This window comes from Scyliorhinus canicula, chromosome 6 (assembly GCF_902713615.1).
Source record: "Scyliorhinus canicula chromosome 6, sScyCan1.1, whole genome shotgun sequence".
Classification (NCBI taxonomy): domain Eukaryota; kingdom Metazoa; phylum Chordata; class Chondrichthyes; order Carcharhiniformes; family Scyliorhinidae; genus Scyliorhinus; species Scyliorhinus canicula.
Window position 1 is genome coordinate 2778549 of NC_052151.1, and position 25840 is coordinate 2804388.

A 25840-nucleotide genomic window follows, 5' to 3' on the forward strand; every position below is an offset into this window, starting at 1 on the left:
GTGGGGTACGGCAGGGATCGGTGCTGGGACCCCAGCTAGTGGGGTACGGCAGGGATCGGTGCTGGGACCCCAGCTAGTGGGGTACGGCATGGGATCGGAGCTGGGACCCCAGCTAGTGGGGTACGCAGGGATCGGTGCTGGGATCCCAGCTAGTGGGGTACAGCAGGGATCGGTGCTGGGACCCCAGCTAGTGGGGTACGGCAGGGATCGGTGCTGGGACCCCAGCTAGTGGGGTACGGCAGGGATCGGTGCTGGGACCCCCAGCTAGTGGGGTACGGCAGGGATCGGTGCTGGGACCCCAGCTAGTGGGGTCCCAGCAGGGATCGGTGCTGGGACCCCAGCTAGTGGGGTACAGCAGGGATCGGTGCTGGCACCCCAGCTAGTGGGGTACGGCAGGGATCGGTGCTGGGACCCCAGCTAGTGGGGTACGGCAGGGATCGGTGCTGGGACCCCAGCTAGTGGGGTACGGCAGGGATCGGTGCTGGGACCCCAGCTAGTGGGGTACGGCAGGGATCGGTGCTGGGGCCCCAGCTAGTGGGGTACGGCAGGGATCGGTGCTGGGACCCCAGCTAGTGGGGTACGGCAGGGATCGGTGCTGGGACCCCAGCTAGTGGGGTACGGCAGGGATCGGTGCTGGGACCCCAGCTAGTGGGGTACCGCAGGGATCGGTGCTGGGACCCCAGCTAGTGGGGTACGGCAGGGATCGGTGCTGGGACCCCAGCTAGTGGGGTACGGCAGGGATCGGTGCTGGGACCCCAGCTAGTGGGGTACGGCAGGGATCGGTGCTGGGACCCCAGCTAGTGGGGTACTGCAGGGATCGGTGCTGGGACCCCAGCTAGTGGGGTACCACAGGGATCGGTGCTGGGGCCCCAGCTAGTGGGGTACGGCAGGGATCGGTGCTGGGACCCCAGCTAGTGGGGTACGGCAGGGATCGGTGCTGGGACCCCAGCTAGTGGGGTACGGCAGGGATTGGTGCTGGGACCCCAGCTAGTGGGGTACGGCAGGGATCGGTGCTGAGGCCCCAGCTAGTGGGGTACGGCAGGGATCGGTGCTGGGACCCCAGCTAGTGGGGTACGGCAGGGATCGGTGCTGGGACCCCAGCTAGTGGGGTACGGCAGGGATCGGTGCTGGGACCCCAGCTAGTGGGGTACGGCAGGGATCGGTGCTGGGACCCCAGCTAGTGGGGTACGGCAGGGATCGGTGCTGGGACCCCAGCTAGTGGGGTACGGCAGGGATCGGTGCTGGGACCCCAGCTAGTGGGGTACGGCAGGGATCGGTGCTGGGACCCCAGCTAGTGGGGTACGGCAGGGATCGGTGCTGGGATCCCCAGCTAGTGGGGTACGGCAGGGATCGGTGCTGGGACCCCAGCTAGTGGGGTACGGCAGGGATCGGTGCTGGGACCCCAGCTAGTGGGGTACGGCAGGGATCGGTGCTGGGACCCCAGCTAGTGGGGTACGGCAGGGATCGGTGCTGGGACCCCAGCTAGTGGGGTACGGCAGGGATCGGTGCTGGGACCCCAGCTAGTGGGGTACAGCAGGGATCGGTGCTGGGACCCCAGCTAGTGGGGTACCGCAGGGATCGGTGCTGGGACCCCAGCTAGTGGGGTACGGCAGGGATCGGTGCTGGGACCCCAGCTAGTGGGGTACGGCAGGGATCGGTGCTGGGACCCCAGCTAGTGGGGTACGGCAGGGATCGGTGCTGGGACCCCAGCTAGTGGGGTACGGCAGGGATCGGTGCTGGGACCCCAGCTAGTGGGGTACGGCAGGGATCGGTGCTGGGACCCCAGCTAGTGGGGTACGGCAGGGATCGGTGCTGGGACCCCAGCTAGTGGGGTACGGCAGGGATCGGTGCTGGGACCCCAGCTAGTGGGGTACGGCAGGGATCGGTGCTGGGACCCCAGCTAGTGGGGTACGGCAGGGATCGGTGCTGGGACCCCAGCTAGTGGGGTACGGCAGGGATCGGTGCTGGGACCCCAGCTAGTGGGGTACGGCAGGGATCGGTGCTGGGACCCCAGCTAGTGGGGTACGGCAGGGATCGGTGCTGGGACCCCAGCTAGTGGGGTACGGCAGGGATCGGTGCTGGGACCCCAGCTAGTGGGGTACGGCAGGGATCGGTGCTGGGACCCCAGCTAGTGGGGTACGGCAGGGATCGGTGCTGGGACCCCAGCTAGTGGGGTACGGCAGGGATCGGTGCTGGGACCCCAGCTAGTGGGGTACGGCAGGGATCGGTGCTGGGACCCCAGCTAGTGGGGTACGGCAGGGATCGGTGCTGGGACCCCAGCTAGTGGGGTACGGCAGGGATCGGTGCTGGGACCCCAGCTAGTGGGGTACCGCAGGGATCGGTGCTGGGACCCCAGCTAGTGGGGTACGCAGGGATCGGTGCTGGGACCCCAGCTAGTGGGGTCCGGGAGGGATCGGTGCTGGGACCCCAGCTAGTGGGGTACGGCAGGGATCGGTGCTGGGACCCCAGCTAGTGGGGTACGGCAGGGATCGGTGGTGGGACCCCAGCTAGTGGGGTACGGCAGGGATCGGTGCTGGGACCCCAGCTAGTGGGGTACGGCAGGGATCGGTGCTGGGACCCCAGCTAGTGGGGTACGGCAGGGATCGGTGCTGGGACCCCAGCTAGTGGGGTACGGCAGGGATCGGTGCTGGGACCCCAGCTAGTGGGGCAACGCAGGGATCGGTGCTGGGACCCCAGCTAGTGGGGTACGGCAGGGATCGGTGCTGGGACCCCAGCTAGTGGGGTACGGCAGGGATCGGTGCTGGGACCCCAGCTAGTGGGGTACGGCAGGGATCGGTGCTGGGACCCCAGCTAGTGGGGTACGGCAGGGATCGGTGCTGGGACCCCAGCTAGTGGGGTACGGCAGGGATCGGTGCTGGGACCCCAGCTAGTGGGGTACGGCAGGGATCGGTGCTGGGACCCCAGCTAGTGGGGTCCGGGAGGGATCGGTGCTGGGACCCCAGCTAGTGGGGTACGGCAGGGATCGGTGCTGGGACCCCAGCTAGTGGGGTACGGCAGGGATCGGTGCTGGGACCCCAGCTAGTGGGGTACAGCAGGGATCGGTGCTGGGACCCCAGCTAGTGGGGTACGGCAGGGATCGGTGCTGGGACCCCAGCTAGTGGGGTACGGCAGGGATCGGTGCTGGGACCCCAGCTAGTGGGGTACGGCAGGGATCGGTGCTGGGACCCCAGCTAGTGGGGTACGGCAGGGATCGGTGCTGGGACCCCAGCTAGTGGGGTACGGCAGGGATCGGTGCTGGGACCCCAGCTAGTGGGGTACGGCAGGGATCGGTGCTGGGACCCCAGCTAGTGGGGTACGGCAGGGATCGGTGCTGGGACCCCAGCTAGTGGGTACGGCAGGGATCGGTGCTGGGACCCCAGCTAGTGGGGTACGGCAGGGATCGTGCTGGGACCCCAGCTAGTGGGGTACGGCAGGGATCGGTGCTGGGACCCAGCTAGTGGGGTACCGGCAGGGATCGGTGCTGGGACCCCAGCTAGTGGGGTACGGCAGGGATCGGTGCTGGGACCCAGCTAGTGGGGTACGGCAGGGATCGGTGCTGGGACCCCAGCTAGTGGGGTACGGCAGGGATCGGTGCTGGGACCCCAGCTAGTGGGGTACGGCAGGGATCGGTGCTGGGACCCCAGCTAGTGGGGTACGGCAGGGATCGGTGCTGGGACCCCAGCTAGTGGGGTACGGCAGGGATCGGTGCTGGGACCCCAGCTAGTGGGGTACGGCAGGGATCGGTGCTGGGACCCCAGCTAGTGGGGTACGGCAGGGATCGGTGCTGGGACCCCAGCTAGTGGGGTACGGCAGGGATCGGTGCTGGGACCCCAGCTAGTGGGGTACGGCAGGGATCGGTGCTGGGACCCCAGCTAGTGGGGTACGGCAGGGATCGGTGCTGGGACCCCAGCTAGTGGGGTACGGCAGGGATCGGTGCTGGGACCCCAGCTAGTGGGGTACAGCAGGGATCGGTGCTGGGACCCCAGCTAGTGGGGTACGGCAGGGATCGGTGCTGGGACCCCAGCTAGTGGGGTACGGCAGGGATCGGTGCTGGGACCCCAGCTAGTGGGGTACGGCAGGGATCGGTGCTGGGACCCCAGCTAGTGGGGTATCAGCAGGGATCGGTGCTGGGACCCCAGCTAGTGGGGTACCACAGGGATCGGTGCTGGGACCCCAGCTAGTGGGGTACGCAGGGATCGGTGCTGGGACCCCAGCTAGTGGGGTACGGCAGGGATCGGTGCTGGGACCCCAGCTAGTGGGGTACGGCAGGGATCGGTGCTGGGACCCCAGCTAGTGGGGTACGGCAGGGATCGGTGCTGGGACCCCAGCTAGTGGGGTATCACAGGGATCGGTGCTGGGACCCCAGCTAGTGGGGTACGGCAGGGATCGGTGCTGGGACCCCAGCTAGTGGGGTACGGCAGGGATCGGTGCTGGGACCCCAGCTAGTGGGGTACGGCAGGGATCGGTGCTGGGACCCCAGCTAGTGGGGTATCAGCAGGGATCGGTGCTGGGACCCCAGCTAGTGGGGTACGGCAGGGATCGGTGCTGGGACCCAGCTAGTGGGGTACAGGCAGGGATCGGTGCTGGGACCCCAGCTAGTGGGGTACGGCAGGGATCGGTGCTGGGACCCCAGCTAGTGGGGTACGGCAGGGATCGGTGCTGGGACCCCAGCTAGTGGGGTACGGCAGGGATCGGTGCTGGGACCCCAGCTAGTGGGGTACGGCAGGGATCGGTGCTGGGACCCCAGCTAGTGGGGTACGCAGGGATCGGTGCTGGGACCCCAGCTAGTGGGGTACGGCAGGGATCGGTGCTGGGACCCCAGCTAGTGGGGTACGGCAGGGATCGGTGCTGGGACCCCAGCTAGTGGGGTACGCAGGGATCGGTGCTGGGACCCCAGCTAGTGGGGTACGGCAGGGATCGGTGCTGGGACCCCAGCTAGTGGGGTACGGCAGGGATCGGTGCTGGGACCCCAGCTAGTGGGGTACGGCAGGGATCGGTGCTGGGACCCCAGCTAGTGGGGTACGGCAGGGATCGGTGCTGGGACCCCAGCTAGTGGGGTACGGCAGGGATCGGTGCTGGGACCCCAGCTAGTGGGGTACGGCAGGGATCGGTGCTGGGACCCCAGCTAGTGGGGTACGGCAGGGATCGGTGCTGGGACCCCAGCTAGTGGGGTACGGCAGGGATCGGTGCTGGGACCCCAGCTAGTGGGGTACGGCAGGGATCGGTGCTGGGACCCCAGCTAGTGGGGTACGGCAGGGATCGGTGCTGGGACCCCAGCTAGTGGGGTACGGCAGGGATCGGTGCTGGGACCCCAGCTAGTGGGGTACGGCAGGGATCGGTGCTGGGACCCCAGCTAGTGGGGTACGGCAGGGATCGGTGCTGGGACCCCAGCTAGTGGGGTACGGCAGGGATCGGTGCTGGGACCCCAGCTAGTGGGGTACGGCAGGGATCGGTGCTGGGACCCCAGCTAGTGGGGTACGGCAGGGATCGGTGCTGGGACCCCAGCTAGTGGGGTACGGCAGGGATCGGTGCTGGGACCCCAGCTAGTGGGGTACGGCAGGGATCGGTGCTGGGACCCCAGCTAGTGGGGTACGGCAGGGATCGGTGCTGGGACCCCAGCTAGTGGGGTACGGCAGGGATCGGTGCTGGGACCCCAGCTAGTGGGGTACGGCAGGGATCGGTGCTGGGACCCCAGCTAGTGGGGTACGGCAGGGATCGGTGCTGGGACCCCAGCTAGTGGGGTACGGCAGGGATCGGTGCTGGGACCCCAGCTAGTGGGGTACGGCAGGGATCGGTGCTGGGACCCCAGCTAGTGGGGTACGGCAGGGATCGGTGCTGGGACCCCAGCTAGTGGGGTACGGCAGGGATCGGTGCTGGGACCCCAGCTAGTGGGGTACGGCAGGGATCGGTGCTGGGACCCCAGCTAGTGGGGTACGGCAGGGATCGGTGCTGGGACCCCAGCTAGTGGGGTACGGCAGGGATCGGTGCTGGGACCCCAGCTAGTGGGGTACGGCAGGGATCGGTGCTGGGACCCCAGCTAGTGGGGTACGGCAGGGATCGGTGCTGGGACCCCAGCTAGCTGGGGTCCCAGCAGGGATCGGTGCTGGGACCCCAGCTAGTGGGGTACGGCAGGGATCGGTGCTGGGACCCCAGCTAGTGGGGTACGGCAGGGATCGGTGCTGGGACCCCAGCTAGTGGGGTACGGCAGGGATCGGTGCTGGGACCCCAGCTAGTGGGGTACGGCAGGGATCGGTGCTGGGACCCCAGCTAGTGGGGTACGGCAGGGATCGGTGCTGGGACCCCAGCTAGTGGGGTACGGCAGGGATCGGTGCTGGGACCCCAGCTAGTGGGGTACGGCAGGGATCGGTGCTGGGACCCCAGCTAGTGGGGTACGGCAGGGATCGGTGCTGGGACCCCAGCTAGTGGGGTACGGCAGGGATCGGTGCTGGGACCCCAGCTAGTGGGGTACGGCAGGGATCGGTGCTGGGACCCCAGCTAGTGGGGTACGGCAGGGATCGGTGCTGGGACCCCAGCTAGTGGGGTACGGCAGGGATCGGTGCTGGGACCCCAGCTAGTGGGGTACGGCAGGGATCGGTGCTGGGACCCCAGCTAGTGGGGTACGGCAGGGATCGGTGCTGGGACCCCAGCTAGTGGGGTACGGCAGGGATCGGTGCTGGGACCCCAGCTAGTGGGGTACGGCAGGGATCGGTGCTGGGACCCCAGCTAGTGGGGTACGGCAGGGATCGGTGCTGGGACCCCAGCTAGTGGGGTACGGCAGGGATCGGTGCTGGGACCCCAGCTAGTGGGGTACGGCAGGGATCGGTGCTGGGACCCCAGCTATTCACAATATATATATTAATGATTTAGATGAGGGAACAAAATGTAATATCTCCAAATTTTCAGCTGACACCCAGTGGGGTGGGAGGGGGAGCTGTGAGGAGGGGGAGCTGTGAGGAGGGGAGCTGTGAGGAGGGGGAGCTGTGAGGAGGGGGAGCTGTGAGGAGGGGGAGGAGGGGGAGGAGGGGGAGCTGTGAGGAGGGTGAGGAGGGGGAGCTGTGAGGAGGGGAGCTGTGAGGAGGGTGAGGAGGGGGAGCTGTGAGGAGGGGGAGCTGTGAGGAGGGGGAGCTGTGAGGAGGGGGAGCTGTGAGGAGGGGAGCTGTGAGGAGGGGGAGCTGTGAGGAGGGGGAGCTGTGAGGAGGGTGAGCTGTGAGGAGGGGGAGGAGAGTGAGGAGGGGGAGCTGTGAGGAGGGGGAGGAGGGTGAGGAGGGGGAGCTGTGAGGAGGGGGAGGAGGGGGAGTTGGGTGGGAGGGTGAGGTGTGAGGAGGGGGAGCTGTGAGGAGGGGGAGGAGGGTGAGGAGGGGGAGTTGGGTGGGAGGGTGAGCTGTGAGGAGGGGGAGGAGGGGGAGCTGTGAGGAGGGGGAGGAGGGGGAGCTGTGAGGAGGATGCAGAGATGCTTCAGCAGGATTTGGACAGGCTGAGTGAGTGGGTAAATGAATGGCAGATGCTGTATAATGTGGATAAAAGTTGTGGTGATCTTTGTGGGAAGTTTTCAGGATGGAAAGTGTAATAATCAGACATACAAAGCTCTTTAAAAGAACTAAACTAATTTTATTAACTCTACTAAATTAGAATTTGACACTTATTCTAAATAGTAAACATATATATAACAATTAAACCAGACTCACTAACACGATCGCAAACTACTAAATAACTCCGCAATACGCTGCTACTTCTGTCTCCTTGAAATGAAAATTGCTTATTGTCACGAGTAGGCTTCAATGAAGTTACTGTGAAAAGCCCCTAGTCGCCACATTCCGGCACCTGTTCGGGGAGGCTGTTACGGGAATTGAACCGCTGCTGCTGGCCTGCCTTGGTCTGCTTTCAAAGCCAGCGACTTAGCCCTGTGCTAAACCAGCCCCCTTCATCTCTAATCCACACTCCCCCATAAGCCCAAGACCAGTAACAGGGGCAGCAGGGTAGCATGGTGGTTAGTATAGTTGCTTCACAGCTCCAGGGTCCCAGGTTCGGTTCCCGGCTGGGTCACTGTCTGTGCGGAGTCTGCACGTCCTCCCCGTGTGTGCGTGGGCTTCCTCCGGGTGCTCCGGTTTCCTCCCACAGTCCAAAGATGTGCGGGTTAGGTGGATTGGCCATGATAAATTGCCCGTAGTGTCCTAATAAAAAAGTAAGGTTAAGGGGGGGTTGTTGGGTTACGGGTATAGGGTGGATACGTGGGTTTTGAGTAGGGTGATCATGGCTCGGCACAACATTGAGGGCCGAAGGGCCTGTTCTGTGCTGTTCTATGTTCATTGCAATATATAGTACTGTCCGTTAGCTCCCTCCAGTGGCTAGGCTTAACATAGCTTCTTTTCTTAAAAAAAGAGTATCCAATTATTTTTTTCCAATTAAGGGGCAATTTAGCGTAACCAATCCTCCTAACCAGCACATCTTTGGGTTGTGGGGGTGAAACCCACGCAGACACGGGGAGAATGTGTAAACTCCACATGCGGGGGCCTCACGGTAGCATGGTGGTTAGCATCAATGCTTCACAGCTCCAGGGTCCCAGGTTCGATTCCCGGCTGGGTCACTATCTGTGTGGAGTCTGCACGTCCTCCCCGTGTCTGCGTGGGTTTCCTCCGGGTGCTCCGGTTTCCTCCCACAGTCCAAAGATGTGCGGGTTAGGTGGATTGGCCATGACAAATTGCCCGTAGTGTAAGGTTAATGGGGGGATTGTTGGGTTACGTGGGTTTAAGTAGGGTGATCATTGTTCGGCACAACATCGAGGGCCAAAGGGCCTGTTCTGTGCTGTACGGTTCTATGTTCTATGGACAGTGACCCAGAGCCGGGATCGAAACTGTGTCCATCGCGCTGTAGTCCCAGTGCTGACCACTGTGCCACGTGCCACCCAGCTTAACAGACCGTTAACTCTTCATGTGCTGTACATTTGAACAATGTCACAAATGTGAGGTCAAAAACAAGAAGATGAGGTCGTGGGTTAAAATAAGAACGAGAAATTAAATGATTTGCCAAAGGTGAATAGATCAATGCAATTGAATGAAGAATAAAGTGGGAATTCTCTTACCTGGAAATGGAATATTCCACAATAGCCAGGCCCAAAGCACTGCCCACTGGGAACAACTCTGTTCAATATCTCCTCATTGAGAGTCAGCGAGGCAATAGCAGCTAACAGCCAGCAGTCACCTGGAATAGTGAACACACACTCAGCTACATCTCAGGGAAAGAACAGTCACATCATTCCAATCAAAATCACAGAATTAGAGAAAGGAACACACAAGCTCCCTCTGCCCTGTCCCCATCAAACACTCCCAGGACAGGTACAGCACGGCGTTAGATACAGAGTAAAGCTCCCTCTACACTGTCCCCATCAAACACTCCCAGGTCAGGTACAGCACGGCGTTAGATACAGAGTAAAGCTCCCTCTGCCCTGTCCCCCATCAAACACTCCCAGGACAGGTACAGCACGGGGTTAGATACAGAGTAAAGGTCCCTCTACACTGTCCCCATCAAACACTCCCAGGACAGGTACAGCACGGGGTTAGATACAGAGTAAAGCTCCCTCTACACTATCCCCATCAAACACTCCCAGGGCAGGTACAGCACGGGGTTAGATACAGAGTAAAGCTCTCTCTACACTGTCCCCATCCAACACTCCCAGGACAGGTACAGCACGGGGTTAGATACAGAGTAAAGCTCCCTCTACACTGTCCCCATCAAACACTCCCAGGACAGGTACAGCACGGGGTTAGATACAGAGTAAAGCTCCCTCTACACTATCCCCATCAAACACTCCCAGGACAGGTACAGCACGGGGTTAGATACAGAGTAAAGCTCCCTCTACACTGTCCCCATCAAACACTCCCAGGACAGGTACAGCACGGAGTTAGATACAGAGTAAAGCTCCCTCTACACTGTCCCCATCAAACACTCCCAGGACAGGTACAGCACGGGGTTAGATACCGAGTAAAGCTCCCTCTGCACTATCCCCATCAAACACTCCCAGGACAGGTACAGCACGGGGTTAGATACAGAGTAAAGCTCCCTCTACACTGTCCCCATCAAACACTCCCAGGACAGGTACAGCACGGAGTTAGATACAGAGTAAAGCTCCCTCTACACTGTCCCCATCAAACACTCCCAGGACAGGTACAGCACGGGGCCTTAGATCGAATTACGTGCGCCAGCGACTGCTGGAGGAGGGAGCACTAAATTTAGAAGATACTGTTGAACTCGCTACAACTATGGAGGTCTCATTTCATAGTCTCACCTCGTTTCCTGCAGACTCCGCGACCCCGTCATGGGCCCCCGACCAGCGACTCCCCCAGGCCTGCGCCGTGCGGCCACCCAGCCACCATGCTGCCCCAGCCTGCCACTTGTGGCCAGCCCCAGCACCCGCGGCAGCATTGCCCGGCCCACAACGCGACCTGCACCAGCTGCGGGCGAAAAGGCCACTCCGCCAGAGTGTGCCTGGCAAGGAAGGCCCCAGCCCCTAACCCTCCCGCGGCACAAAGCAACCGCTCTCCGCACTCACAGGCCCTGGAACGCAGCAGCCTATACCCCGACTCCGCCCCCACCCGCCACGTGTGATCCACGGGGGCCGCCATCCTGGCAGACCCCCACCACGTGGTCCACCATGGGCGACTCATGGGGGCCGCCATCTTGGACGTCATCTTCCTCGCCGCCCGCCACGTGCGATCCACGGGGGCGGCCATCTTGGACCCCAACCTCTCCAAACTCGATTGAAGACTGCGACCTCAGCGGGAACTCATCGCGGGGCCACTCCAGCGTAGCCGACCGAGCCGCCGACTACCCACAACTCAACGCAGTCACACTGGACCAATCGCGGCCAAAACATCTCCACAACTCTATGACGACGGTCCAAATCAACGGGTACAGTACACCGTGCCTTTCCGACTCCGGGAGCACTGAGAGCTTCGTACACCCAGATCTGGTAAGACGCTGTTCGCTCCCCGTTTTCCCTGCATGGCAGACTATCTCCCTCGCTTTGGGTTCCCACTCTGTCCGTATCCAAGGGCGCACTGTCGCGACTCTCACAATCCAAGGCGCTAGCTATTCTAAATTCCAACTATACGCCCTGCCTGAACTCTGTGCCCCACGCTATTGGGACTTAACTTTCAATGCAACCTCAAGAGTCTCACCCTCAGCTTCGGCGGACCCCTACCCCCACTCACTATCTGCAGCCTAGCTACACTGCGAATCTCCCCCCCCCTCCTCTCTTTGTCAACCTCACCCCGGACTGTAAACCCGTAGCCACTCGCAGCAGGCGGTACAGCCTACAGGACAGGGTGTTCATTCGATCCGAGGTCCAGAGGCTCTTACGTGAGGGGATCATAGAGGCCAGTAACAGTCCCTGGAGAGCTCAGGTGGTGGTCGTCAAGACCGGGGAAAAATTCCGCATGGTCATTGTGGTGGTATGATTAGCATAGCTGCCTGCCATTGATGCAGAACACCGGCTTACCGTTGGCCCTGGTCGGTCATGTGCCTCTCGACCGATTGGTCAAGAGGCTGAGTTAATCCCGCCTCCAGGGCGGGGTATAAATACCCAGTACTCCCGGCGGTCATCCTTCTACTGTTATCGACCGCTGGGCTAACATTCTAGTATATTAAAGCCATACTTTTGTTCAGCAACTCGTCTCGCGTTCAATTGATGGTACATCAGTCATAGACTATAGTCAGACTATTAATCGGTTCACGCTCCTCGACACGTACCCCCTCCCCAGGATTGCAGACATGGTTAATCAGATCGCCCAGTACCGGCTCTTTTCCACGGTGGATCTGAAGTCTGCATACCACCAGCTCCCAATCCGCCCGGAGGACCGCCACCACACGGCGTTCGAGGCCGATGGCCGCCTCTTCCATTTCCTCCGGGTCCCTTTCGGCGTCACTAATGGGGTCTCGGTGTTCCAACGAGCAATGGACCGAATGGTGGACCAGTACGGGCTGCGGGCCACTTTTCCGTACTTGGATAACGTTACCATCTGAGGCTATGATGCCAACCTCCACCGTTTTCTCCAGACGGCCCAGAAGCTTAAACTCACTTACAACACGGAGAAATGCGTTTTCCGTACAACCAGACTAGCCATCCTCGGCTACGTCGTGGAGAACGGAGTCCTGGGCCCAGACCCGGACCGTATGCGCCCCCTCTTAGAACTCCCCTTCCCTCATTGCCCCAAGGCCCTCAAACGGTGCTTGGGCTTCTTCTCCTACTACGCCCAGTGGGTCCCTCAATATGCGGACAAAGCCCGCCCACTCTTTAGGGCCACACGATTTCCCCTGTCAGCTGAGGCGCGCCAGGCCTTCGACGGCATCAAGGAGGCATCGCCAAAGCAGCCATGCGGGCGGTGGATGAATCCACTCCATTCCAGGTAGAGAGCGATGCCTCAGAGGTAGCTCTAGCAGCCACACTAAATCAGGCAGGGAGGCCCGTTGCATTTTTCTCCCGAACCCTCTCCGCTTCAGAACTCCGACACTCCTCAGTCGAGAAAGAAGCACAAGCCATTGTGGAGGCTATCCGTCACTGGAGGCACTACCTCGCAGGTAGGAGGTTCACCCTCATCACTGACCAAAGATCGGTCGCCTTCATGTTTGACAACTGGCAAAGGGGCAAAATTAAAAATGATAAAATTCTGAGGTGGAGGATCGAATTCTCCACCTACAGCTACGATATTAAATATCGACCCGGGAAGCTCAACGAGCCTCCGGATTCCCTATCCCGCGGGACATGCGCCAGCGCGCAGATTGACTGATTGAAAGTCATCCACAATGACCTCTGCCACCCGGGGGTCACCCGGCTCGCCCACTACATCAGAGCCTGAAACCTGCCTTTCTCCAACGAGGAGGTAAAAGCCGTCACCAGGGACTGCCCGATCTGTGCGGAGTGCAAACCGCACTTCTATAGACCAGACAGGGCTCACCTGGTCAAGGCTTCTAGGCCCTTTGAACGCCTCGCGATTGATTTCAAAGGGCCACTCCCCTCAACTAACAGGAATGTGTACTTCCTGAACGTCATAGACGAGTTCTCCCGCTTTCCCATTTGCTATCCCGTGCCCCGACATGACCTCCCTCACAGTCATTAGGGCCCTGCATAGTGTCTTCACCCTGTTTGGTTTCCCCAGCTACGTACACAGCGACCGGGGTTCATCCTTTATGAGCGACGAGCTGCGTCAGTACCTGCTCGACAAGGGCATCGCCTCGAGCAGGACTACCAGCTACAACCCCAGGGGGAACGGGCAGGTGGAGAGGGAGAACGCGAGGGTCTGGAAGACCGTCCTACTGACCCTCCGGTCCAGGAATCTTCCGATCTCCCATTGGCAAGAAGTCCTCCCCGACGCGCTCCACGCTATTAGGTCCCTCTTATGTACCACGACCAACCAGACCCCTCACGAGCGGCTCTTTATTTTTTCCAGGGGCACTACCACGGGGGTTTTGCTCCCAGTATAGCTGAGGACGCCGGGCCCAGTGCTCCTCCGGAAGCACGTCAGGGAGCACAAAACTGACCCACTCGTAGAGAAAGTGCTCTTACTGCATTCGAAACCCCAATATGCCCTCATAGAGTACCCTGACGGCCGTCAGGACACCGTATCCCTCCGGGACCTCGCACCTGCAGGATCCAACCCCCCCACTATCACCGCCGAGGTACCCCTCACACTACACCCCACCCAACTCGCCCCCCACACCCCCACACCTACCAGTTCGCTACATTCTTTTTTGCGCGCCCGCGCCAGCTAGCTCCCAGCGCCTCCAGTCCCCAGTCGAACCAGACGGGTACGAAGCTCAGGCGGAATCGCCCCCGGAGTCCACCATCGTACCCCAACCGACCGTGATCATCCAGCCACCAGAAGGGGCTGCAACCCCGGTGCTCCGCCGATCACAGCGGACAACTCGGCCACCGGACAGACTCAATCTGTAAGCCACCACCCCCGCCGGACTTGATGTTTTACAGGGGGTGAATGTGGTGAATCACAGTAGCGTAATTCACACTGTATTACACATGTTGTACTATGTTGCTGTAAGCTCGGCACACGAGTAGTTGCGCTGCTCTGCCACTAGGGGGAGATGCACTGGGAGTGTACGGGAGTTTGTACTGGGCTCCACCCACAGCTCCTCCCGCTAACCGGAGTATAAAGGTTGATGCTGAGAGCCTGCCTGCCAGTTTATCTGGAGTTCATCTTGTCACAGGCAGGCTCTGTTGTAAGACGATTAAAACCACTGTTCACTTCTAACCACGTGTCGCGTGAATTGATGGTCTCATCATTCAGTAGCGTGTCAAACTCATTTATTAGTTTTATCGTTACTTAATAAATGTGTTTACTTTACTGTGAGGCTGAGTGTCTTGTGTTACAGGAAGGTATAGACGGGATGGTCAAATGGGCGGGTAAGTGACAGATGGAATTTAATCCTGAAAAGTGTGAGGTTAGGAGTACTTTTCAAGGAAATATTCAATGAATGGCCTGATACTGGGAAGTCCCGAGGAACAAAGGGGCCTTGGTGTGTTTGTCCATAGATCTCTGAAGGCAGAGGGCAGGTTAATAGGGGGGGGGGGGGGGGGGGGGGGAAGGCAAATGGGACACTCGCTGTTATCAATCGAGGCCTAGATTCCAAAAGCAGGGAGGTCATGTTGGAGTTGTGGAGAACTTTGGTGAGGTCACAGCTGGAGGACTGTGTGTAATTCTGGTCACCACATTATAGGAAGGATGTGATTGTACTGGAGGGGGTGCAGAGGAGATTCACCAGGATGCTGCCTGGGATGGAACATTTCAGTTATGGAGAGAGGTTGGATAGGCTGGGGTTGTTTCCCCAGGAACAGAGAAGGCTGAGGGGTGACCTGATCGAGGTGGACAAGATTATGAGGGGCATGGACAGGGTGGATAGGGAGCAGCTGTTCCCCTTAGTTGAAGGGTCAGTTACGAGGGGACCACAAGTTCAAGGTGAGGGGTGGGAGGTTTGGGGGGGGGGGGGGGTTTGAGGAAAATCCTTTGTACCCAGAGGGTGGTGAGGGTCTGGAACGCGCTGCCTGGAAGGGGGGGTGAGGGTCTGGAACGCACTGCCTGGGAGGGGGGGGTGAGGGTCTGGAACGCGCTGCCTGGGAGGGCGGTGGAGGTGGGTTGCCTCACATCCTTTTAAAAAGTACCCGGATGAGAACTTGGCACCCAGAACATTCCAGGCTATGGGCCAAGTGCTGGCCAATGGGATTACTGGGCAGGTCAGGGCCTTTCATGCACGGTGAGGTTCTGTGACTCTGTGAACAGTTTATTAATACTTCCCCATTCCACACAGGGTCTTCCACAATGGCCAATACTCAGGGCTTTTATACTCAATGGGATCCCCTCAATAAGGGTGAAGTCCTGCCCCATTACTGGGGAAGTTCGCACTTGGTACAGGTCGTACATAGAAAATAGAAGCAGGAGGAGGCCATTCGGCCCTTCCAGCCTGCTCCGCCATTCGGCCCTTCCAGCCTGCTCCGCCATTCGGCCCTTCCAGCCTGCTCCGCCATTCGGCCCTTCCAGCCTGCTCCGCCATTCGGCCCTTCCAGCCTGCCCTGCCATTCGGCCCTTCCAGCCTGCTCCGCCATTCGGCCCTTCCAGCCTGCTCCGCCATTCGGCCCTACGAGCCTGCTCCGCCATTCGGCCCTTCCAGCCTGCTCTGCCATTTGGCCCTTCCAGCCTGCTCCGCCATTCGGCCCTTCGAGCCTGCTCCGCCATTCGGCCCTTCGAGCCTGCTCCGCCATTCGGCCCTTCGAGCCTGCTCTGCCATTCGGCCCTTCCAGCTTGCTCCGCCATTCGGCCCTTCCAGCCTGCTCCGCCATTCGGCCCTTCCAGCTTGCTCTGCCATTCGGCCCTTCCAGCCTGCTCTGCCATTCGGCCCTTCCAGCCTGCTCCGCCATTCATTATGATCATGGCTGATCCTCAAGTTCAATACCCTGATCCCGCCTTCCCCCATATCCCTTTATCCCTTTAGCCCCAAAAGCGGAATCTAATTCCTCCTTGAAATTACACATCGTTTTGGCCTCAACTACTTTCTGTGGGAGTGAATTCCACAGATTCCCGCTCTCTGGGTGAAGACATTTCTCCTCACCTCAGTCCTAAAAGGTTGACCCCTTATCCTCAAACTATGGCCCCTAGTTCTGGGCTCCCCCACCATCGGGAACATTCTTTTGACTTAGTCTCTCCTCATCTGACAGTCCCACCATCCCAGGAATCAGCCTGGGAAACCTTCGCTGCTCTCCCTCCATAGCAACAACATCCTTCCTCAGATAAGGACCCCAAAACTGGGCACAATACTCCAGGTGTGGCCTCACCAATGCCCAATACAATTGCAGTAAAACATCTCTATTCCTATCCCCAAATCCTCTCGCTATAAAGGCCAACATACCATTTGCTGCCTTTACTGCCGGCTGTACCTGCGCGCTTACTTTCAGCGACTGATGCACGAGGATGCCAAGGTCTCGCTGAGTATCCGCCTCTCTCCATTTACACCCATTCCAATAATAATCTGCCTATTTTTGCTCCCAAAGCGGGCAACGTCACATTTATCCACATTATCCTGCATTTGCCGTGCACGTACCTGTTGGAGTGAGTTTCTAGGGGAGAGGAATTAAATGTTATATTTATATTAAGCTGTTTGCTATTACACTGAGAATGTATAAATCGGAGTTAAAATGAAGCAGAACAAGGTGCAGAGGCATCCCGGGGTTTACTTGGCCACATTCTTACAGCAGGTCAGGTGACACAGGCAGCTGGACAATTGTCTGTGATCAATGGAATCAGCTGACAAAGTCAATCTGAGGGCGTCTCACCTGCGATCTACTATGGAGACCAAGGGACAGTTGTTAAGGATCAGGATAGAATCATAGAATTTACAATGCAGAAGGAGGCCATTCGGCCCATCGAGTCAGCACCAGCCCTGGGAAAGAGCACCCTACATAAGCCCACGCCTCCACCCTATCCCCATAACCCACTAACTCCACCTAACCTTTTTGGACACTAAGGGCAATTTATCACGGCCAATCCACCTAACCTGTACACCTTTGGACTGTGGGAGGAAACCGGAGCACCCGGAGGAAACCCACGCACACACGGGGAGAACGTGCAGACTCCGCACAGACAGTGACCCAAGCTGGGAATCGAACCCAGGTCCCTGGAGCTGTGAGGCAGCAGTGCTAACCACTGTGCCACCATGCCGCCCATTAACATCATTCAGAAACCTCTGCTTCTCCATGCAGCCCCATCACGTCTACTAACTCATTTCATTGGATCTGTGCGGACTCTATAATCGGTCCGATTGGCCCATGTTAAGTCAAAGTGGGCTGACTAACTGTTGGAAAATGTATCACGCTCGATGAATTGCCTTTGTTCAGGAGAAAAGTGTTCCCTAACTTCCCACTGGCATAATCAATAAACTTTGACTTTTGGAGCAGTGCCATAGAAACATAGAGAATAGGTGCAGGAGGCCATTCGGCCCTTCGAGTCTGCACCACCGTTCAATATGACCATGGTTCTTCCTCATCTCAGTCCTGAATGGCTGACCCCTTATTCTCAGACTGTGACCCCTAATTCTGGACGTCCCCAACATTGGGAACATTCTTCCCACATCCACCCTGTCCAGTCCCATCAGGATTCTATATGATTCTGTGAGATCCCCTCTCATTCTTCTAAACTCCAGTGACTACAAGCCCAGTCGATCCGGTCTTTCTCCATCTGTCAGTCCTGCCACCCCTGGGAATTAGTCTGGGGAACCTTCGCTGGACAGCCCTCAACAGCAAGAATGGCCTTCCTCAAACTCGGAGACCAAAGCTGCCCACAATACTCAAGGTATGGCCTCACCAAGGCCCTGTATAACTGCAGCAAGACCCCTATACTCAATCCTCTGGCTATGAGGGCCAGCATGCCATTAGCTTCCCTCACCGCCTGCTGTAACTTCATAGCCCAGCATATCCCCCACTCTACCATTACCCCCCAGCCAGGGGATCAACGCTGGTTCAATGAAGAGTACAGGAGAGCATGTCAGGAACAACATCAGACATACCGATAAACTGAGGTGTCAGCCTGGTGAAGCTACAACACAGGCCTGTGAGCCAAACAGCATAAGCAGCAAGTAATAGACAGAGCTCAGCGATTCCTCAACCAACGCATCAGATCTAAGCTCTACAGTCCTGCCACATCCAACCGTGAATGGTGGACAATTAAACAACTCACTGGAGGAGGAGGCTCCACAAATATCCCCTTCCTCAATGATGGAGGAGCCCAGCACATCTGTGTAAAAGACAAGGCTGAGCCATTCGCAACAATCTTCAGCCAGAAGTGCCGAGTGGATGATCCATCTCGGTCTCCTCCGGAGATCCCCAGCATCACAGATGTCAGTCTTCAGCCAATACGATTCACTCTGTGTGATATCCAGAAACAGCTGAAGGCCCTGGATACAGCAAAGGCCCCGGGCCCTGACAATATCCCAGCAATAGACTTGTGCTCCAGAACTTGCCGCCCCCCTAGCCAAGCTGTTCCAGTACAGCTGCAACACTGGCATCTACCCAGCAATGTGGGAAATTGCCCAGGTGCCCAGTGGTTAGCACTGTTGCTTCACAGCTCCAGGGTCCCTGGTTCGATTCCCCGCTGGGTCACTGTCTGTGCGGAGTCTGCACGTTCTCCCAGTCTCTGCCACAAGTCCTGGAAGACGAGCTGTTAGATAATTTGGACATTCTGAATTAAAGCAAATCTTTTGTTGGCCTTCATTGGGAGAGGTTTCGAGTACAGGAGCAGGGATGTGTTGCTGCAATTGTACAGGGCCTTGGTGAGGCCACACCTGGAGTATTGTGCGCAGTTTTGGTCTCCTTCTCTGAGGAAGGATGTTCTTGCTCTCGAGGGAGAGCAGCAAAGGTTTACCAGACTGATTCCAGGGATGGCGGGACTGTCATATGAGGAGAGATTGACTAGGTTGGGATTGTTCTCGCTGGAGTTCAGAAGACTGAGGGGGGATCTCATAGAGCATTATAAAATTCTAACAGGGCGAGACAGGGTAGATGCAGGGAAGATGTTCCCAATGATGGGTGTGTCCAGAACCAGGGGTCACAGTCTGAGGATTCTGGGTAAACCATTTCGGACAGAGATAAGGAGAAATGTCTTCACCCAGAGAGCCTCTGGTATTCACGTCGACGCTACCACCAAGAAAGCACAACAGCGCCTATACTTCCTCAGGAAACTAAGGAAATTCGGCATGTCCACATTAACCCTTACCAACTTTTACAGATGCACTATAGAAAGCATCCTATCGGGTTGCATCACAGCCTGGAATGGCAACTGCTCGGCCCAGGACCGCAAGGAACTTCAGAGAGTCGTGAATACCGCCCAGTCCATCACACGAACCTGCCTCCCATCCATTGATTCCATCTACACCTCCCGCTGCCGGGGGAAAGCGGGCAGCATAATCAAACATCCCTCCCACCCGGCTTACTCACTTTTCCAACTTCTTCCATCGGGCAGGAGATACAGAAGTCTGAGAACACGCACGAACAGACTCAAAAACAGCTTCTTCCCCGCTGTCACCAGACTCCTAAATGACCCTCTTATTGACTGACCTCATTAACACTACACCCCTGTCTGCTTCATCCGATGCCAATGCTTATGTAGTTACATTGTGTGCCTTGTGTTGCCCTATTATGTATTTTCTTTTATTCCCTTTTCTTCCCATGTACTTAATGATCTGTTGAGCTGCTCGCAGAAAAATACTTTTCACTGTACCTCGGTACACGTGACAATAAACAAATCCAATCCAATCCAATTCGTTACTACAGGACATAGTTCAGGTCAAAACATTGGGCGCGATTCCCCGCTGCCCACGACGGGTCGGAGAATAGCGGGAGGGCCTTCCCGACAATTTTCACGCCCTCCCGCTATTCTCCGCCCCCCCCGCCCTCCCCATGGCCGCCCCACAACACGAATCGCTGCTCGCTGTTTTTTACGGTGAATAGCGATTCTCCCCAGGCCGATGGGCCGAGTTCCCAGGCCTTTACGGCCGTTTTCACGAACGCAAACACAGCTGCTCTCACCGTTCGTGAAAACGGCCGCAAAATGCCATCCCGGACAACCATGCCACCGATTGGCACGGCCGTTCCAAGGGTGGCATGGGCCCGCGATCGGTGGGCACCGATCACGGGCCGTGGTCCGATACCCGCGCACTATTTGTTCTTCCGCCGCCCTGCAGGATCAGTCCGCGGGGCAGCTGAGGGGCATGACGGCCCGCGCATGCGCGGGTTTGACGCGTCTGCGTGATGACGTCATCCGTGCATGCGCGGGTTGCACGGCTGACGTCATCGTGTGCGTCAGCCGGCGTGACGCTTGCCGTGCGGACTTAGCGACGGTCGCTAAATCCGCGATGCCGTGCTTCACGGGGCCCCGCTGCTAGCCCCGACCGGGGGGGGGGGGGGGGGGGGAAATCGGGTCCTGGGAGGGGGCGCTGATTTGCGGAGAATCGGTCCCATTGTGTATTACCCAGAAGCAGTTAGATATGGCACTGAGGGGAATAAGATCAAAGGCTATGGGGAGAAAGCAGGATTAGGTTATTGAGTTGGATGATCAGCCATGATGGTGATGAATGGTGGAGCAGGCTCGAAGGCCCAAAAGGCCTCCTCCTGCTCCTATCTTCTATGTAACCACAGTCTTGAAACACCGCGTTCCCCCGCATTTCCTAAGCACAGCAATGCTCTCAATGCAGTCCCTAAACTCCAGCAATGCCCCTAAACTCAGTCCCTAAACACAGCAATACTCTCAATACAGTCCCTAAACACAGCAATGCTCTCAATGCAGTCCCAAAACACAGCAATACTCTCAATGCAGTCCCTAAACACAGCAATACTCTCAATGCAGTCCCTAAACACAGCAATGCTCTCAATGCAGTCCCAAAACACAGCAATACTCTCAATGCAGTCCCTAAACACAGCAATACTCTCAATGCAGTCCCTAAACACAGCAATGCCCCTAAACTCAGTCCCTAAACACAGCAATGCTCTCAATGCAGTCCCTAAACACAGCAATACTCTCAATACAGTCCCTAAACACAGCAATACTCTCAATGCAGTCCCTAAACACAGCAATGCCCCTAAACTCAGTCCCTAAACACAGCAATGCTCTCAATGCAGTCCCTAAACACAGCAATGCTCTCAATACAGTCCCTAAACACAGCAATGCTCTCAATGCAGTCCCTAAACACAGCAATGCTCTCAATACAGTCCCTAAACACAGCAATGCTCTCAATGCAGTCCCTAAACACAGCAATACTCTCAATGCAGTCCCTAAACACAGCAATGCTCTCAATGCAGTCCCTAAACACAGCAATGCTCTCAATACAGTCCCTAAACACAGCAATACTCTCAATGCAGTCCCTAAACACAGCAATACTCTCAATGCAGTCCCTAAACACAGCAATACTCTCAATGCAGTCCCTAAACACAGCAATGCCCCTAAACTCAGTCCCTAAACACAGCAATGCCCCTAAACTCAGTCCCTAAACACAGCAATGCCCCTAAACTCAGTCCCTAAACACAGCAATGCCCCTAAACTCAGTCCCTAAACACAGCAATGCTCTCAATGCAGTCCCTAAACACAGCAATGCTCTCAACTCAGTCCCTAAACACAGCAATACTCACAATGCAGACCCTAAACACAGCAATACTCTCAATGCAGTCCCTAAACACAGCAATGCTCTCAATGCAGTCCCTAAACACAGCAATACTCTCAATACAGTCCCTAAACACAGCAATACTCTCAATGCAGTCCCTAAACACAGCAATGCTCTCAATGCAGTCCCTAACACAGCAATGCTCTCAATGCAGTCCCTAAACACAGCAATACTCTCAATGCAGTCCCTAAACACAGCAATGCTCTCAATGCAGTCCCTAAACACAGCAATGCTCTCAATACAGTCCCTAAACACAGCAATACTCTCAATGCAGTCCCTAAACACAGCAATGCTCTCAATGCAGTCCCTAAACACAGCAATACTCTCAATGCAGTCCCTAAACACAGCAATGCTCTCAATACAGTCCCTAAACACAGCAATGCTCTCAATACAGTCCCTAAACACAGCAATGCTCTCAATGCAGTCCCTAAACACAGCAATGCTCTCAATGCAGTCCCTAAACACAGCAATACTCTCAATGCAGTCCCTAAACACAGCAATGCTCTCAATGCAGTCCCTAAACACAGCAATACTCTCAATGCAGTCCCTAAACACAGCAATGCTCTCAATGCAGACCCTAAACACAGCAATACTCTCAATGCAGTCCCTAAACACAGCAATGCCCCTAAACTCAGTCCCTAAACACAGCAATGCTCTCAATGCAGTCCCTAAACACAGCAATACTCTCAATACAGTCCCTAAACACAGCAATGCCCCTAAACTCAGTCCCTAAACACAGCAATGCTCTCAATGCAGTCCCTAAACACAGCAATACTCTCAATACAGTCCCAAAACACAGCAATGCTCTCAATGCAGTCCCTAAGCACAGCAATACTCTCAATACAGTCCCTAAACACAGCAATGCCCCTAAACTCAGTCCCTAAACACAGCAATGCTCTCAATGCAGTCCCTAAACACAGCAATGCCCCTAAACTCAGTCCCTAAACACAGCAATACTCTCAATGCAGTCCCTAAACACAGCAATGCCCCTAAACTCAGTCCCTAAACACAGCAATACTCTCAATGCAGTCCCTAAACACAGCAATGCTCTCAATGCAGTCCCTAAACACAGCAATACTCTCAATGCAGTCCCTAAACTCCAGCAATGCCCCTAAACTCAGTCCCTAAACACAGCAATACTCTCAATGCAGTCCCTAAACACAGCAATACTCTCAATGCAGTCCCTAAACACAGCAATACTCTCAATGCAGTCCCTAAACACAGCAATGCTCCTAAATATAGTCCATAAATGCAGCAATGCCCCTAAACGCAGTCCCTAAACACTGCCACTACACTTAACACAGGTACTAAAAACACCTCCTACCCTTTATACAGTCACTAGATGGGGCTCTAAATGCCTAGTCTGTCCTCAGATCCAGCTGTGAGCCTCTCGACAGCCTCCAGATGGAGCACACACTGACTATCTGTGTCCTTGGCTACACCCAGGGTCAGGATGGTCTTGCTGCTCTGACCCCATTGCTCTGTAATGCCTGAATTTACCCCCCCCCCTCGCACACCCCGACAGTCTGACCTTCGAACCTGCCCAATAGGATCATAATCCTACTGCCCAATGGGGCAGCACGGTAGCATAGTGGTTAGCACAATTGCTTCACAGCTCCAGGGTCCCAGGCTCGATTCTGGCTTGGGTCACTGTCTGTGCGGAGTCTGCACATCCTCCCCGTGTGTGCGTGGGTTTCCTCCGGGTACTCCGGTTTCCTCCCACAGTCCAAAGATGTGCAGGTTAGGTGGATTGGCCATGATAAATTGCCCGTAGTGTCCAAAATTGCCCTTAGTGTTGGGTGGGGTTACTGGGTTATGGGGATAGGGTGGAGGTGTTGACCTTGGGTAGGGTGCTCTTTCCAGGAGCCGGTGCAGACCCGATGGGCCGAACGGCCTCCTTCTGCACTGTAAATTCTATGATAATGCCCTTGCCAGAGGGGCAGCTTAATGCCACCCGATCCGGAGGTGAAGACCCCTGTACATACCAAGGGCTCCCTGGCAGATGTCAGTGCGTGTCGCTCCTTCAATGAAAAATTGTGGATTTGAGCAGATTTCCTGTAAGAGAGAAGAGGTGAGAGGGTTAGAGACAGATTATAACCAGGCATACCTCCGACCAACGTCAAACTAACAGCTCAGACCGTCCTGCCAAAACTTCACCAGTGTTAATGCACATTACAGGAAGTATGTTACTGCTCCGGAGAGGAGCAGAGGAGGTTTACAGGAATGTCGACAGGGCTGGGACAGGGCAGTCATGAGGAGAGATTGGAGAGGTTGGGGTTAATTACCCTTGGAACAAAGATGGCCGAGGGGTGACTTAATTGAGGTGCACAAAATTCTGAGGGGGAAGAAATCAGGTGGACAGGATAAAACTGTTTCCTTTGATGGCGAATTCTTGAACCAATGGACATACAAAGAACAAAGAACAATACAGCACAGGAACAGGCCCTTCAGGCCCTCCAAGCCTGTACTGGTCATGATACCAACCTTTGCCAAAACCCTCAGCCCCTTCCTTGTGCCGTATCCCTCTATACCCATCCTATCACCAGGGGCTGGTTTAGCTCACCAGGCTAAATCGCTGGCTTTTAAAGCAGACCAAGCAGGCCAGCAGCACGGTTCGATTCCCGTACCAGCCTCCCCGAACAGGCGCCGGAATGTGGCGACTAGGGGCTTTTCACAGTAACTTCATTGAAGCCTACTCGTGACAATAAGCGATTTTCATTTTCATTCATTTCATTTCATTATCAATGTGTTTGTCAAGATGCCTTTTGAACGCCGTTAATGTATCTGTTTCCATAACCTCCCCTGGCAACGCATTCCAGGCACTCACCACCCTCTGTGTAAAAACCCTGCCTCACACATCTCCTCTAAACTTTGCCCCACGGACCTTAAACCTATGCCCCCTGGTGACTGACCCCTCCACCCTGGGAAAGAGTGCCTGCCCATCCACTCTATCCATGCCCCTCATAATCTTGTAGCCCTCTATCAGGTCACCCCTCAACCTCCGTCTTTCTAATGAAATCAGTCCGAGACTATTCAGCCTCTCCACATAGCTAACACCCTCCAGACCAGGCAACATCCTGCTAAACCTCCTCTGCACCCTCTCCAAAGCCTCCACATCCTTCTGGTAATGTGGCGAGCAGAATTGTGCGCAAATATTCCAAGTGTGGCCTTACCAAGGTTCTATACAGCTGCAGCATGACTTGCCAGTTTTTATACTCGATGCCCCGTCCAATGAAGGCAAGCATTCCGTCTGCTTTCGTGACTACCTTGTCCACTTGTGTTGCCACTTTCAAAGATCTATGGGCCTGCACGCCCAGATCTCTCTGACTGTCTATATTCTGAAGAGTTTTGCCATTTACGGTATATTTCCCCTCTATGTTAGACCTACCAAAATGCATTTCCTCACGTTAAACTCCGGATTAAACTCCATTTGCCATTTCTCTGCCCAAGTCTCCAACCTATCTATGTCCTGCTGTATCGTCTGACAATCCTCAACACTATCTGCCACTCCACCAACCTTGGTGTCATCCGCAAACTTACTAATCAGACCGGCTACATTTTCCTCCAAATTGTTTTTTCATACTACAAGCAACAGAGAGGCCCCAGCACCGATCCCTGTGGAACACCGCTAGTCACATCCTTCCATTCAGAAAAACATCCTTCTACTGCTACCCTCTGTCCTCTGTATCCATCTTGCCACCTCACCCCTGATCCCGTGTGACTTCACCTTTTGTACCAGTCTGCCATGAGGGACCATGTCAAAGGTTTTACTGAAGTCCGAATAAACAACATCCACCTCCCTCCCCTCATCAACCATCTTTGTCACCTCCTCAAAAAACTCGATCAAGTTAGTGAGGCACGACCTCCCCTTCACAAAACCATGCTGCCTGTCACTAATGAGTCCATTTGTTTCCAAATGGGTATAAATCCTGTCCCTGAGAATTCTCTCCAATAATTTACCTCCTACCGACGCGAGGCTCACCGGCCTATAGTTTCCAGGATTATCGCTGCTACCTTTCTGAAACAGCCGTACCACATTAGCTATTCTCTAGTCCTCTGGGATCTCACCTGTAGCCAATGAGGATACAAAGATGTCAGTCAAGGCCCCAGCAATTTCCTCCCTTGCTTCCCTCAG

At 56.6% G+C, this 25840-nt stretch overlaps 1 protein-coding gene across 1 annotated transcript in view; it reads right to left on the reverse strand.

Annotated features, from left to right (window-relative positions):
* Positions 1-25135, reverse strand: part of LOC119966914 (calpain-2 catalytic subunit-like) — a 38223-nt gene extending 13088 nt beyond the window's left edge. The window contains exons 1-3 of the mRNA XM_038798872.1: positions 25094-25135; positions 23691-23760; positions 9080-9198 (exon numbers count right to left, since the gene is read on the reverse strand). Of these exons, the coding sequence (XP_038654800.1) occupies positions 9080-9198; positions 23691-23760; positions 25094-25135 (231 nt within the window). The remainder of the gene's footprint in view (positions 1-9079; positions 9199-23690; positions 23761-25093) is intronic.
* Between the last annotated feature and the right edge of the window lie 705 nt (positions 25136-25840).